Source organism: Dermacentor variabilis, chromosome 7 (genome assembly GCF_050947875.1).
Source record: "Dermacentor variabilis isolate Ectoservices chromosome 7, ASM5094787v1, whole genome shotgun sequence".
NCBI classification, from domain to species: domain Eukaryota; kingdom Metazoa; phylum Arthropoda; class Arachnida; order Ixodida; family Ixodidae; genus Dermacentor; species Dermacentor variabilis.
In genome coordinates, this window is record NC_134574.1 from 145,355,745 (window position 1) to 145,372,324 (window position 16,580).

At 46.7% G+C, this 16,580-nt stretch overlaps 1 protein-coding gene across 1 annotated transcript; it reads right to left on the minus strand.

Moving 5' to 3' along the window:
• Nucleotides 1–2,807: 2,807 nt before the first annotated feature.
• Nucleotides 2,808–16,394, minus strand: LOC142587187 (uncharacterized). Its single transcript, XM_075698068.1, has 7 exons — nucleotides 16,218–16,394; nucleotides 15,014–15,081; nucleotides 13,493–13,591; nucleotides 8,205–8,255; nucleotides 5,490–5,552; nucleotides 4,838–4,887; nucleotides 2,808–2,939 (listed from the first exon to the last, which is right to left on the minus strand). The coding sequence occupies exons 1-7, from the start codon at nucleotides 16,336–16,338 to the stop codon at nucleotides 2,873–2,875; spliced, it is 519 nt and encodes a 172-aa protein (XP_075554183.1). The 5' UTR covers nucleotides 16,339–16,394; the 3' UTR covers nucleotides 2,808–2,872.
• Between the last annotated feature and the right edge of the window lie 186 nt (nucleotides 16,395–16,580).

Below are 16,580 nucleotides of genomic sequence, written 5' to 3' on the forward strand. Positions count from 1 at the left end.
AGCTTTAATAACGGTTAATCGATTGAGGCCGCGTGAGCAAAATCAAGGAAGCCCCCCCCCCCCCCCTCCCATCCCGGCATATAAGTTCTCGCTTCACTCGATCCGAAAGCGAGGACGGGCACGTCGGGCTGGGTGATGGCGCCTTTGTGCATCCAACTCAGGAGTCGGGACAAAATGTGACACCCGTGTGCTCTGTACGCTCCAAGTTTAGAATTACCGTGTGTGCTACTCAAGCCAGTGGGACAGATGGTCAAGTGACTATAGTAGAGGCTTGAGGATACTCAAAGTTCTCGAATAACGAATTGATTATAACAATATTAAATTCGGTATTCAAATCGAACAGTCGTTATGCTTAAACACGAATATTGCTCGAATAGCTTTCGAATACTTCAAATCACGAACTTTGGGATCAATTCCATACAAGTGACTATAGTAGAGGTAAAGCACGATAACTTGCGTAGCGTAGTACGCTATGCGTACTGCGTTACTCATATGGCGCCATAATTTTACGGCTAGACCGCTGTCATCCGCAGTCACATGAATATGCGAATAAACTTGCTATATGTATTTGTTCTCTTGACAAACACCGCTTCATAACATATTCATTGTAATGACGTGCAATGACATTGAGACATGCTAACGTTACGAATATACTAGGTAGAGAATGTCGTTTTGTAATTATGGTGAGAATGGCCTATTCATTACTGTAAAACTATTGGAAAGTCATTCGATGTTCGTTATGACTCGATTCGCTTCTGGCTCTATTCGAATCGTATTCAATTCGGTCTCGAAAATTACCGTCCGCACCACCTATAGCGAATAGCTCAACTGCACTTGGACTTCTGATTTCATCTAAGTTTAATATACCTATTATATGCCCACTCACACCAGCTGCTGCACGGTTCATTTGTATTTGTTTTCTCAAAGTTTATCTATGAAAACATCACTCGTGATTCTTTTTTAGCTAGCGTACACAAATCCAGAAATCCGAATAGCAGAATAATTAATCGATTGAAAGGTTCCGATTGATCAGGCCGAAATATTCAGTCGATGCACAGCCCCGTAAAAGTAGATCGACTGATTGAGTGGTTGATTAGGCTTAAATTAGGTGCTATAGGGGCATTGTTGCGTGCAGTGCAGGCGCGTTTCGGGGGCGATCGTCTGGACGATGAGCGTCGCACGTCGGGAACCGCTAAAAAAACTCGGACCCGGTTCAGGCCGACCGGTCTACAAACGCCACTCTTCGGAATTGTAGTATGTAACTATAGGGCGTTTCCGCACGCTCCCACGTTCGCCCGCCTATACACAGACTCCGGTTCGCAATGCTTTTGCGTTGTTTGCCTCCTTTCTTGCTCGCTTCCTTTTGTTTTCTCCTCACACAAGCCGCTCTCGCGATATCGGCCTCACAGTCACGGCCCGATCAAACGCTTGCTTCACCTTCTCATCGAGCAGGGTTATGGACGCGTCAACACCGCAATGCCCGATATACTGGGACCAGTGGCGCCCTCTGTGTGATCTGCGCTCACACGCCCCGAAAGTAAAGCAGACGTGTCTTTACAGACAGGTATTCTCTCATCTTTTTTTGACGTATTTGCGCCGCCAATGACTGCGCGAACAGTATGCAAACGACGAATCAAAGCCAACACCGCCCAGAACGGCCGACATTTGGTTTGTACTGGGTCAGTGTCTCGCCCGCTCGTGGCTGGCAGTGACAAGGCATTAGCGACTCTTGCATTACATGCAGACTCCCCGGACTGTTCAGTGTGTGGCGTTGTAGAAACTGTAGACCGTGTGCTTGTGGTGTGCCCTGAGTATGCGCGCGAAAGGCTGACAATGGCAGCTATATACCCTGAGACATTTATGCAATAGACTACTGTCGGAAGACCTCTTGCCAGACGCATGGCCAGAGAGTTGACTGACGATAGAGACAATGCGTGCTCTTTCACGTTTCTTAGGCGACACGCGCCTGGACTCACGCTTGTGATAACACATATGCAATGTGTCCTTCACCTCGTTCCTCCCATTGTCACCCCCCCCCCCATTGTGATCCTTTTTCCTCCCCTCTTCCACTTCCCTTACGTAGAGTATAGCAGGCCAGATGCCCCCATTTTCCGGCCGACCTCTCTACATTTTCCGATCATTAAACCACCTCTTCTTCTTCTTCGCTGGTTTTCAATCACACCTTAGTTGCCAGACTCTACACATTGTTTCCCAGCGCATAATACTATTCTGGGCAGCCACGTTCGACCACGTTGTCGAATTCGTCGTCTTTCCGGCAATGATCGGCTGCTATACACGCCCTGTGTTACTGACTCGCAATGCCCGTGGTGCATGTATAAGTTTTTCCGGCTTGTGTATAATTCGCATTTACGTGCAAGTGGATATTAACTCTCTCTCTCTTCCAAACCAGAGTTAACAGGCGGATTGTAGCCGCGAAACGTGTTTCCGACCTCGAAGAACTTACCAGGAAGGTCGGAGGCCTGAAGTGCACCAAATGCGGTCGACGAACAGGGCGCACCGCGGGGGCCAACCTTAGAACGACAGGTCTTGCATACTTGCCGACGAAGCCAACGTTTCGACCGCAGTTGCCGCCCTGACGAAGCCGAGTTTCGACCCTTGTCGAAACGTTGACGCCAACGACATTCGGTGTGCAACCACAGCTGATGATCACTTCGTTCCACTTCAGATGCGTACGTTATAAAAGCGTGCAGCGTTGTTCACCTATGGCGGTGAGGGGGCGCACGACAGGCAATGCTCAGGCGCGCTTTGTTGGAGACAAGTGAACGAAACACGATCAACGTTACATCGGTTACACAAGCGACGACAGCTTTATTTCCCTCTCCACAGTCGGGCATCTGCCGCGGCCGGCGAGTCAGTAAAACGGCCAACCGGCTAGTCTATCGGTGGGGTCCTCCGTGACCGCCGTGGCGTTGTTCTCCCTGCACGAGACAACAGGCGGTAGTTGTGGAATGCGTCAGGGTTTTTCCGGCGTAACAGGAACGCGCGTACAGGGACAGCGGCGCCCACATCTCTCGTCGATGTGGTCGACGTGTTAGTGCGTTTGAATTAGGCGTTCTTTCGGGGTAGCGTACTGTTGGAAGCATGGAATCCGAGATCGGGCGGCGAGCGCTGTCAAACGACGCACGCAGCCCGGTCTCGGAGGCCATGTTGTAAGCATATAGTTTTCTCTACGACGTAACTGGAGGGAGCTACGATGCTAGTGCCGGAGGCAACTGCAATATTTGGCGATTCAGTCAGCACGGTTATGATGCGCAGTTTATATACGTAAATCTGCCTAACACTCCTCCGTGTGGCTTCAAAATGGCTTTGCACACTGGCCATTTTCAACGAAAAAGATTGCGTCATAATCGCAACAATTTGCACTGAGCAATGTGCACGGGATCTCATTGCCTTGCTGTGCTTAAAGAGACGATTGCTTGGAAATCTATTAACACAAAGCTTAATATATAACGCCACAAGAGATGTGTGCAGCCACAAGCACGACGATTAGGCAAATCCATGTGCTGCTACCCGTTATTTTCACGGTGGCTTAGCGATCGCATTGACCACGAATCTCTGAGGCCATGGCCCAATTTCGGAAACCACGGTTCTTGGAACAAACACGCGTACGCTTTTTGTCGAAAGTATTCACAACCGTCGCAGACTTTCGCGGCGCCATGCGGAATATTTGTGAACCAGCGACGCGTTGATTGTCCTCTGCGGAATAGGCGATTGCCGATTTGCTCTCGTTCAACTAAACGTCTTACTTGATATATTCGTGGACGCGTCATTTACATGCAAGTGCGTTGTTTGACTTCGTATCAGACATATTCGGCATGAAGCACGCTTACGCCCGTATTCAGAAATGCAACTTAAGTCGAAGCCCATGCTTGGCTTGATTTAGATGACGCCTGGCGTTAACGTGCCCAAAGAGGCTCACTGCGTTTCCTTCGGTGCATCCACGATAGGCGTCACTTAGATCAAGTCAAGCATGGGCTTCAACTTAAGTTGCATTTCTGAATGCGGGGGTTAGAGTACTTCCGAACTCGTATGCCAGGACTTACAACATCTAGTACTTATATTAAGTTGCTCATTAACTAAGGGAAAATGAGACATTTACCCAATCGTAGAGATTGCTACAAGGGAAACCCTGACGGGTTCCTCGAAAGAAAAGCCACGCAGTTGAAGAAAAATTCGTCCTGGCCCGGGGCTCGAACCCGGGACCACCGCCTTTCCTATAGTAGCTCCCATATCCTACTAGCTCCTATACTATGACAGCTTTAAAATCGTTATTTCAGAGGAATATTCACCTTAGCTGGCAGGCAATATCCACTGCGAGTCTAATCTGTCGGAGAGCATACATTGAGGACTGCATGCCGACTACACAATGTGACCTGTCCCAACTAAACGTCCACAAAATTCACATAAATACAAGAAGTCGTTGCAGTAATGGCATAAACCGTTTGCTGCTATCCGTTATCGATCCTATATTGCATAACCCCGTGACTGCGCCCGATAACTGCTGAAATTTTACTAACCAATATTTAAGTCATTGAGAAACGCTGTTGTAGCTCGACGCGTTCAGAAACACGGGAGATCGAACGTACGTCTGGCATATTTATTCAGAGTATAGAATTTCAGAATAAACAATTTATTATAAATGAGGTAAAATTACGATTAACTTCATATATTTAATAAACGGAAAGTTGAAGTGAAAGCGGAAGAAGAAAAGAAACTTGATCGGGTAGGAGATGGCCTTATTAAGTATACAGCCATGGAGGCAGGAGCGTCTTCAACGCAATAGAATTCACAGAGATACCAAGACAGGGATACGAACCCGCGCCATAAGTCATCCGGCCACGGAATATCTTCTCCGTTGAGGCACTCCTGCAGAAAGTTACAAGGAAGTCATGTAAGAGCAGGAACCGGATAAAAACCCTGGCCGAGGCGGCCGTATTTCGATTGGGGGGAGGGGGGGGGGTACGAAACGCAAGAGACAACACCCATGTAACCTGCATCGTGGTTTTGGCACGTAACCACCACCCAACCCCTGGAATTTTTTAATTTTTTTTACCGATGGCAATACCGCAGGTAGCAGTAGTTCGTCGTATTCGCGCGGAACATTATGCTGACTAAACTTAAAGACTCTGAAAAAATCTTGTTTGTTCCGGAATAATCACGAATAATTTAAAAAAAATACAGTACAGACGTCAGCAAAGACGAATAAATTTTAAAAAATGTTTCGGGTCCCACGTAAGAGCCTTATAATAAATCGCGTGTGGTGTGTGTTTCTTCTTTGTGTTTTTTAGCGCTCTAAGCTTTTATTATAATGTATTACCAACAAGCCCACCTATCCATCCTTTTATGAGAGCCTTGTTCTCAAATCATTTCGAGCAGGGCTTCCTAATATTTAACATGTACCGTTGATTAAGCTGGGCTAACTTGCAAGGCGCGAACACATTACACGAGAGATAACATGCGGCTCGTACCATGAATGCATTTCCGAGCTCCTTGGCGCTTTCTTGGCTGGTCACATTCAGCTTTTTCAGTTCCTAGAACATGAAAAAAAAAAAAAACTCGAGGAAAGGAATTACGCAGATGCAACGCACATCTCGAAATCTGTTTATGAATCTAAGCTTTCGTGAAGCGGTTAACGAAATGCTATATATATTTGTCCATTTCGTTCCTTCGCCTTTGGCGTAAGCAAATATGGCTGGGGGGGGGGGGGCATGTTTTCTCGCGCAGCTACGCTACACGCGATGTGACACCTGGGACGGTGGTCTCAAAGAGTTTATTTTTTAAATTATTTTCTGGTACCGTCAAGACCGAAGTATTACAGAGGGGAGTGGGTAAGAAACACATACATAAGTAAACAACAAGGCAGCAAAAGGTGGTTAGTTATTACAGAGAAATTGATTAGTTAATTGTATCCGGGAGTGATGATGTCTGATAAGGCCGAACGAAACTTTGAGTTAGCCTTGTCTGGGTTGCCCTTGATTGAGTTGGTTGGTTTTTTAGCACGATAGAAGTGTACGTGCTTATTGTGGCCCGAAGGTTAGGGCATGGGGCTGCTGTGCTAGGGGGCCGAGGCTGTGTCGCACCACTGAGCACGTAATTTTTTTTCTTTTTTCTTTAGAAGCGTGAGCTATTCGGCAAGACAGCGTCAGCAGCCAGCAGCCATGGTCACGATAGTCCGGGAGTCTTGTGTGTGTCTGTTTATTTGGCGTCTTCATATTTTATAATGAATAGCTACCAACTAGCTCAACAAGAAGTGCTTTTAAGTCCGGGAGGGTTCGCTAAAAGTTGACAGTCACTTAAGGGACCTTACGGGATTTGAAGGCGAAAGCACGAGGACTTGTCTAAGTTATCACTTAAAACTCCACCTTGCTCTTTTACCGAGCTTGATCCCGTTTAATCTACCTTAACCCACTTTAATCCACCTTGCTTTAATTTGTACCAACTTTAATCCATCTTGATCAAGTTCAAGTTCATTTATTTTCATCTACCTTAATCAACTTTAATCCACCTTAATTGATTGACGTTCACCATTTAATTTACTCCACCGTGGGGTTTCGCGGTGCGAGCCGCAGTAGGTCCGGCGCCGGGAACGTGACGTCATCACTTGGTCACGTGGGTTTTGGTACCATCGTACGATAACGCCGCACGGACCCCGGAGGGACGCCGGATTTTTTCGCTTCGTGGGGCGTATAAGGCTTTCACCTTAATAATAAAGCTTCCCGTAATAGATGGTCGACGCTGTATTTATTACGTGTACGTGTACTTGAAGGGACCGTATAAGAATGCAAAAAAAATTGTGCATCCCGCGCACTGTGGGAATCGACGTTTACGCGAAGCATTTTTTTGCAGGCAGCTGTCTATGGCAGCATTGCTTGAGGTTCCGCAAAGCGTTGCGGAACCTCAAGTTCAACCTCAACCCAGGTTGGCCAATGTGTTTGTGGTAATCCAGTTTGTGGTAATCCGGTAATCCGGTCCGGTTTGTGGATCACCGGATTACCGGACTACCGGATTACCACAAACCGGATTACCGGTTTGTGGCAATCCGGTAGTCCGGTAATCCGGCGATCCGGTGTGACGCTAGAACAGCGAACTACATAATTAACGCGAGTGCGTGTGTGTCTGAAGACAGCAGCAAGACGACGCGAACGACGACTGCATGATTTCTACGAACGATCGAACTGACGTGAAACGGGCGGCACGGAGGTGCGAGATGGGTAAGAAGCGAAGAAACCGAACGTTCACTGGCAGCGGCACGTGGAATCACTTAAAAGAGACAAACGGGTGACTTGACGGTTAAATTGTATAGCACACTACCTGAAGCACGTGTCACTTGATAGTCATTCGGACGACTTGCGTGGTGCAGCTGCTTGCCTTGGCCGATCCGTGATGATGCTGCCATATAGTGGAGAGTTCGACGCACCGTCGTCGTGCTCAGACGCCGTGTGCACCAGGGAAAGAGCACGCCTCGATGTTTGATTGAGAAAACTGGATAGCACAAGGCCCGTTCACTCCGATCCATGACGTCACGCCTCAAATTTCCGTTGCCAAGGCTGGCGTTACGAAAACGGTGACGTCAAAATCACCGTTGCTTACTCGGGAGCATCCCCATTAGATTCTATGGCAGTCGGGTTGACAGTACGACGTCATGAATCGGAGTGAATAGGCCATTGTGCTATCTAGGTGGTGTTGGATTAAGCGGCCTGGTAACGACGAGAAGTCCCCTAAAAGCTTTTGGGAAGGACGAGGAAGCTGCGTGTTGCTGTCCGGCGCTCGGAAATGGACGCTCGTGGGAAACTTGCTATTCGGTCGCTGTTTGAACGGGTGCAGTCACCACCCATGGGTGTGAAACGTCACGTGGGTGACGTTCCACACCGACGTGCGTGTGTCGAAACGTGTTATCAACTTCATACTCTTCCCATCATTTTTTCCTCCGATCATTATTCTCTGCACATCACACTGCAACAATTTTGTTTTGCCGATTGAATTTTATACTGCATTAAGACTTGGGTTTCAGTGACTCATTATTTCTAATTGGTTGATTTTGGCCTGCGGTACCTATGGTGGCGTGCGTTTCCTGACTTCTATTTATGTTACGTTTCCCATCGAGGGGTTCAAAAACATGGCCGTGCGATTCACTCATCGACGCATCCTACACACGTGTTTATTCCAGGGGGAGTGTGACTCACCTCTTTCATGCTGACGGTGTAGTTGTAGACGCAGGTGTAAAAATCTCCGAGCTGAAAAAAGAATTCCCGAGCTCAGACTTGATGTCACGAAACAAAAACAGAGAAGATTAGAGCGATGCCAAGTTACAGCTTCGCACAAATATACCGTATATTCTCGTGTATATTCAGCGTCTATGCATATCATCATCATCATCATCAGCCTAGTTACGCCCACTGCAGGGCAAAGGCCTCTCCCATACTTCTCCAACTACCCCGGTCATGTACTAATTGTGGCCATGTTGTCCCTGCAAACGTCTTAATGTCATCCGCCCACCTAACTTTCTGCCGCCCCCTGCTACGCATCCCTTCCCTTGGAATCCAGTCCGTAACCCTTAGTGACCATCGGTTATCTTCCCTCCTCATTACATGTCCGGCCCATGCCCATTTCTTTTTCTTGATTTCAACTAAGATGTCGTTTACCCGCGTTTGTTGCCTCACCCAATCTGCTCTTTTCTTATCCCTTAACGTCACACCCATCATTCTTCTTTCCATAGCTCGTTGCGTCGTCCTCAATTTCAGCAGAACCCTTTTCGTAAGTCTCCAGGTTTCTGCCCCATATGTGAGTACTGGTAACACACAGCTGTTATACACTTTCCTTTTGAGGGATAGTGGCAACCTGCTGTTCATGATTTGAGAATGCCTGCCAAACGCACCCCAGCCCATTCTTATTCTTCTGGTTATTTCAGTCTCATGATCCGGATCCGTGGTCACTACCTGCCCTAAGTAGATGTAGTCCCTTACCCCTTCCAGTGCTTCGCTACCTATCGTAAACTGCTGTTCTCTTCCGAGCCTGTTAAACATTACTTTAGTTTTCTGCAGATTAATTTTCAGACCCACCCTTCTGCTTTGCCTCTCCAGGTCAGTGAGCATGCATTGCAATTGGTCTCCTGAGTTACTAAGCAAGGCAATATCATCAGCGAATCGCAAGTTGCTAAGGTATTCTCCGTCAACTTTTATCCCCAATTCTTCCCACTCCAGGCCTCTGAATACCTCCTGTAAACATGCTGTGAATAGCATTGGAGATATCGTATCTCCCTGTCTGACGCCTTTCTTTATAGGGATTTTGTTGCTTTCTTTGTGGAGGACTACGGTGGCTGTGGAGCCGCTATAGATATCTTCCAGTATCTTTACATATGGCTCATCTACACCCTGATTCCGTAATGCCTCCATGACTGCTGAGGTTTCGACTGAATCAAACGCTTTCTCGTAATCAATGAAAGCTATATATAACGGTTGGTTATATTCTGCACATTTCTCTATCACTTGATTGATAGTGTGAATATGGTCTATTGTTGAGTAGCCTTTACGGAATCCTGCCTGGTCCTTTGGTTGACAGAAGTCTAAGGTGTTCCTGATTCTATTTGCGATTACCTTAGTAAATACTTTGTAGGCAACGGACAGTAAGCTGATCGGTCTATAATTTTTCAAGTCTTTGGCGTCCCCTTTCTTATGGATTAGGATTATGTTAGCGTTCTTCCAAGATTCCGGTACGCTCGAGGTTATGAGGCATTGCGTATACAGGGTGGCCAGTTTCTCTAGAACAATCTGACCACCATCCTTCAACAAATCTGCTGTTACCTGATCCTCCCCGGCTGCCTTCCCCCTTTGCATAGCTCCTAAGGCTTTCTTTACTTCTTCTGGCGTTACCTGTGGGATTTCGAATTCCTCTAGGCTATTCTCTCTTCCACTATCGTCGTGGGTGCCACTGGTACTGTATAAATCTCTATAGAACTCCTCAGCCACTTGAACTATCTCATCCATATTAGTAACGGTATTGCCGGCTTTGTCTCTTAACGCACACATCTGATTTTTGCCTATTCCTAGTTTCTTCTTCACTGTTTTTAGGCTTCCTCCGTTCCTGAGAGCCTGTTCAATTCTATCCATATTATAGTTCCTGATGTCCGCTGTCTTACGCTTGTTGATTAACTTAGAAAGTTCTGCCAGTTCTATTCTAGCTGTAGGGTTAGAGGCTTTCATACATTGGCGTTTCTTGATGAGATCTTTCGTCTCCTGCGATAGCTTACTGGTTTCCTGTCTAACGGAGTTACCACCGACTTCTATTGCGCACTCCTTAATGGTTCCCATGAGATAGTCGTTCATTGCTTCAACACTAAGGTCCTCTTCCTGAGTTAAAGCCGAATACCTGTTCTGTAGCTTGATCCGGAATTCCTCTAGTTTCCCTCTTACCGCTAATTCATTGATTGGCTTCTTGTGTACCAGTTTCTTCCGTTCCCTCCTCAAGTCTAGGCTAATTCGAGTTCTTACCATCCTATGGTCACTGCAGCGTACCTTGCCGAGTACGTCTACATCTTGTATGATGCCAGGGTTCGCGCAGAGTATGAAGTCGATTTCATTTCTAGTCTCACCATTCGGGCTCCTCCACGTCCACTTTCGACTAACTCGCTTGCGGAAAAAGGTGTTCATTATCCGCATATTATTCTGTTCTGCAAACTCTACTAATAATTCTCCTCTGCTATTCCTAGAGCCTATGCCATATTCCCCCACTGACTTGTCTCCAGCCTGCTTCTTGCCTACCCTGGCATTGAAGTCGCCCATCAGTATAGTGTATTTTGTTTTGACTTTACCCATCGCCGATTCCACGTCTTCATAAAAGCTTTCGACTTCCTGGTCATCATGACTGCATGTAGGGGCATAGACTTGTACCACCTTCAATTTGTACCTCTTATTAAGTTTCACAACAAGACCTGCCACCCTCTCGTTAATGCTATAGAATTCCTGTATGTTACCAGCTATTTCCTTATTAATCAGGAATCCGACTCCTAGTTCTCGCCTCTCCGCTAAGCCCCGGTAACACAGTACATGCCCGCTTTTTGGCACTGTATATGCTTCTTTTGTCCTCCTAACCTCACTGAGCCCTATTATATCCCATTTACTACCCTCTAATTCCTCCAATAATACTGCTAGACTCGCCTCACTAGATAGCGTTCTAACGTTAAACGTTGCCAGGTTCAGATTCCAATGGCGGCCTGTCCGGAGCCAGGTATTCTTAGCACCCTCTGCAGCGTTACAGATCTGACCGCCGCCGTGGTCAGTTGCTTCGCGGCTGCTGGGGACTGAGGGCCGGGGTTTGATTGTTGTATTCATATAGGAGGTTGTGGCCAAGTACTGCACCAGGGTGGCCAATCCTGCTCTGGTGAGGGAGTGCGTTACCGGTTCTGGTCACCGGGATCAGGCCGCACTCCAGGCCTGTTCATGCATATGCTATGCTATGCATATACACCGCGTCAAAAAATTATTGCGCGTGAGATCAACGAGAAACTTGAATTTCCAATCAGTTTGTGCTCGCAGACATACTAAAGCCGAGTAACACTGTGTTCTTCGCATGGGTAGTGGAGCGGTCACAGGAAACCCTGTTGTGGCCAGACTGCGCGCGAGCCGAAGCTGCGGAAATATTCGGCATTTCCTCCTATCCCGTTGTGTTTAAGCTTTTTGGCGCCGCCAGCACCAGCATGAACAGCAGGTTGCCATTATCCCTCAAGAGAAAAGTGTATAACAGCTGTGTCTTGCCAGTGCTCACGTATGGAGCAGAAACCTGGAGGCTTACGAAAAGGGTTCTACTTAAATTGAGGACGACGCAACGAGCTATGGAAAGAAGAATGATGGGTGTAACGTTAAGGGAAAAGAAAAGAGCAGATTGGGTGAGGGAACAAACGCGAGTTAATGACATCTTAGTTGACATCAAGAAAAAGAAATGGGGGCATGGGCAGGACATGTAATGAGGAGGGAAGATAACCGATGGTCATTAAGGGTTGCGGACTGGATCCCAAGGGAAGGGAAGCGTGGCGGGGGGCGGCAGAAAGTTAGGTGGGCGGATGAGATTAAAAAGTTTGCAGGGACAACATGGCCACAATTAGTACATGACCGGGGTAGTTGGAGAAGTATGGGAGAGGCCTTTGCCCTGCAGGGGGCGCAACCAGGCTGATGATGATGATACCAAATATAGGGAACAAACCTCTTTAAAATTCGTCACATTGACGTAATTACTAAGTTTCGGCGCGAAAGTCCGAAAAATCAAACTTTGACATTCATTTTATGTTCTAAATCGGCAAACTGATTACCGTACAATTACCGAGAATGAAATTTTGAGAGATAGTTTGCCGGTCTGACCGGACCTTTGGTAGCCGATCAAGTGTTGACCTTAAAGAGTGGACTGTGCCGTACAGTGGGCCACAAAATTAAGCGAAAAAAAAGCGCAATTTCAGCGCGCGCTGCGATGCAGATGGTCTCGAATTCAATTCATCAGTCTCAATCGGTAGCAGCTTTAACGGCCTAGACACAGCGGTTCATTCAATAAGAAGTGTCATATGTCCCAAAGGGGCACTAAGGAGCAATAGTATGTCGAGCTGTTTTCGAATATATCACTTATGGAATAGCAAAACAGCCATTGTCTCCCCGAGGGAAGGCTTATCAAGCCAGGAAAGACGTAAACGCGAAACGCAGGTGGCGACACCGCGTACCTTAAGGTTCTCGCACAATTTCGTCGTGACGTCCTGAATTTTGAGAACTCGGGCCTAATCGATTGTCTTTCGGCAAATAAGCCATCCGGAGCATTCGAAAGTACAGACACAGACTGTAAATATGAAGTTTCGAGAAGTTATTGGGCTCCGAAAATGGCCGAAATAGGAGTATATACGTACGTTAAGCCCTTCACATCAAATTGACGTACCCGGCACTGAAGTGTCGGCGCTTGATTCGTAAAATTTTGACTTTATGTTCTCCAATAATAGTCAATATTGTCCTGCCAAATGAATCTATATAAGGGTTTTTTTTTCAACGATATCTTATAAGTCACTGAAGTAAATAATCAGATCAGTCTAAACTAATTATTCACGTTGCGAATTTCCGTGGTGGACTGTAAATATCCTTAACCCGTTTGCCCTTTGCCTCAGTGCCTCACCCTTTCTCAAGTAGTATCGCAGTATGCTTTATGAAGAACTCGAACTCGGCCTAGTTGATATATTCACTGCATGACACGATGTATTAAGCGTGATCGCTGCAGAGAAAAACCATAGAACCCCGAAAGAAACCCGGACAACGACACCGCCTGTGCCGTTGATCGTGCTTCTCTCGTTGTCATCGTCTTTCTTAAGCGCTAAACACGTCGCACAACCTCGGTAGTTGCACAGTGACGATGCACTGTTGAGAAATAGAACACAGCAAGTGCACCCGCCCGTGGAGCAGGTTCTCGTTTAAAGCAACCAATCCCGCGGGTTCCAACAGCCACTTACGAAGTTCGCGTCGATGCAGGTGCGTTCTTTTGGAAGCAGCTCTATGTAGCAACCGGTCAGGACCACGCGGTCCTGCAGCGTCTGGTTGCCGCTGAATCCCTGCATAACGAAGGTCGGTGTTCAAAGGTCGTGTATATGCATATAGATAACGCCTGTACCACGCAATCTCGCGTGCAGCGAAGCTGTGCCAGTTGTTTGCGTGCGTACCCCTATATATATATATATATATATATATATATATATATATATATATATTCGTTGACTCTTACGAACCCGCCGTGGTGCTCAGTGGCTGTGGTGTTGGGCTGGTGAGCACGAGGTCGCGGGGTCGAATCCCCGCCACGGCGGCTGCGTTCCGATGGGGGGCGAAAACACCCGTGTGGTTAGGTGCACGTTAAAGAACCCGGGGTGATCGAATTAAATTTCCGGAGTCCGCCACCACACTACGCTGTGCCTCCTAATCAGAAAGTGTTTTGGCACGTAAAATCCCATAATTTAATTTAACTCTGAGGAGAAACACATTTTCTTTCCGGGGGGAAGGGGGGGGGGGGGAGAGGGGGAGGGGCATTTAAGGCAATGTGACTTTGACGTTTAATTATGTTTACTTAATATGGAAATATTTAAGACACTCCGCTTCTCGAGTGACCGCGTTCTAAAGAGCACATCGCCTGGTAAAAGGTGGCCCCGCAATGTGGAATCAAATACACAGCGAAATACGATGTACAGTATCGGTAAATGTGCGCCTTCAAAATTAGTTGGTTCGAGTGCAGATCGATCCTTCTTTGTCATGCACCCGTCGCTTCTTTTCTTGGTGGATATGCGGCGTTCCGCGTCTGAACACAAGGTCGCGGGTTCGATTCAAACCCGCTCTGGAATACGCCACAGCTGGTCCGACACATGCAGCAGAGGTGATAATATGTGTGTCAGGTTGTGCTAACTGCGTTTGGAATGGGGAGCTGAGACCCATTGGGTAACAGTGGCTACCTTGTTTAGTTGGTATTGTTACCAACTATACCGTTACCGACTGCAGTTATACTAAAAGGTAGCAAATGGTGCGTCGCAACTACTACGACCTCTTTTTTGAGAGAGTAGGATGCCAACTGCTGTTTTACCCGCTGGAATCGTAGTTCACACAATTGTATCACCGTCACATGTGACATAATTCTTTGGTTTTAGTTTACATAAGTTTATATATATATATATATATATATATATATATATATATATATATATATATATATATATATATATATGTGTGTGTGTGTGTGTGTGTGTGTGTGTGTGTGTGTGTGTGTGTGTGTGTGTGTGTTTATGTATATATGGTATTTTTACTCCCTTTTCGAATCATCTTTGTGTTTCTTTGGTGTATTTGCCTTGTACCGCGTCTCTTGTACCGTTACTCTGGTTTATTACCTTGTACTGTATTTCTGTTGATATGCCCCCTCACCCAATTCTTTTCGGGACCTGTGAGGAATAAATAAAGAAAAAATAAAAAAATATAGTCGTGCGATTTGTACTCACGCCCGCAGCGGTACCGTTGAGGCCTTTCTCAGATTTTATTCTTTCGACGCACTCTTGGTCGACGTTCTCTGCAAATGACAGCGCGTTCTTTTGGAGGCCAAAAACGAAACGAAGGCAGTGCCATTCTTTGGACTTTTCATCATCCGCGAGCTTATCTATCAACATTTGACAGAAAACCTACATCTCAACTTCAGCAGATAGTCGATCCTAGCTCCATCATAAACATACCTTCCGTAAAGTACTTTAAACGTTTAAGCACTAAACACTAATTAACTAAATAATTAATCAGGGATCATCACAGAAATACTAATGCCTTGCCATTAGTCGCGATCGGGTCGCCACTTCTTCCCGAGATAAAAAGTCGATGCTATCTCTGCTGCACTCTGTGAACGTGGAATTTCTTTCGCGACGGTTCTATTTGGCGTCGCGTTTCACTTTCTACAGCTAGTTGCGTTTAAGTTTTGCAGCGGTTCGTGGCACTCCTTATGCCTGAGGCCTCTTGCGTGTCATACGTGCCTCCGAGATATGTAGTCATGGACAATTTCACTTGTGTCAGCAAGTGGCACTTGGTGTTAGCAGTTGTTCGTGTCATCTTATTTGAAGTCTGTTTTGCAGCACAATTTCTCATCACGCAAAGAACAAACAAACGAACAAAAGGAAGTTGGAAAAATAGGCAAAGGTGTGCGCCGAGATCTCAGAGGCCGCATCTATCATTCGCTGAGTGCATACTAGACGGCGCCACAGTACCGTGCCGCAATGAAGACATACGGGCGTACACTACATCAAGGAAGCTACAGAATATATGCGGCTTGTTGGTGCAAGTTCGCCAAGCTTGTGCGCCTAAAACTACGACACAGAAGTTGTACAGTGCGCGAGAGAAACCTGAACGTGCTACCTCAAGTCCTTTCATTCGCAGTTTTTACGTTAACCTCTCTCTGCTAGTTTTGCCGACTCCAAACGCGGAATATGTTTTCGGAGCACAAATGTAGCGAAAGAAAGCTATATTATGGCGCACATTCTCCACGAAAACTACGATTTAAGGGTGGACTTTGATTGTCACATGCGCTTCTGGGTAACATTTGTTAACAAGGAGGATATCTTTTAGAGGATCCCGAGCTCCGAAAAAAAATGTTGTAAATGAGGTCACACGCGCATTCCAGGGAAAAATATGCCGCGCTTGCGAGAATACGAAGTCGTGGCTTACCGGGGTAAAAACACTGCCGAGAGTCCGCGACTCTGAATACGAACATCGACAACACAAAGGTAACGGCTGTCTTGTATGACACGACGCCACCGCCATGTGTTCGCCCTGTGCTCTTCGGCATCGTCGACGGCAATTAAGCGTCGGTGTATATATCTATGTAGTTGTTTTCTTCGTGAAGTCACATCGCTGAGAGCAGGACGTTCGCAACAGACGCAGCTGCCTCCCATATACGAACAGCTGTTACTCGTAATGTCTCTCTTTCTTCTTTTATTTCTGTTATAACTTCCCGCACGGCTTCTTCTCTCAAAGCAGACATTTTCGTAGAAATGGTACGCCGAGCAATTAATTTACGGACCGCACACT

Coding starts and splice junctions, on each gene's coding strand:
- LOC142587187 (XM_075698068.1), bottom strand. CDS start 16,338: ATGCCGAAGAGCACAGGGCGAACACATGGCGGTGGCGTCGTGTCATAC. Junction 8,256..13,492: donor CCTGCATCGACGCGAACTTC/GTAAGTGGCTGT, acceptor TTCTTTTTTCAG/CTCGGAGATTTTTACACCTG. Junction 4,888..5,489: donor AGCTCGGAAATGCATTCATG/GTACGAGCCGCA, acceptor AACTTTCTGCAG/GAGTGCCTCAACGGAGAAGA.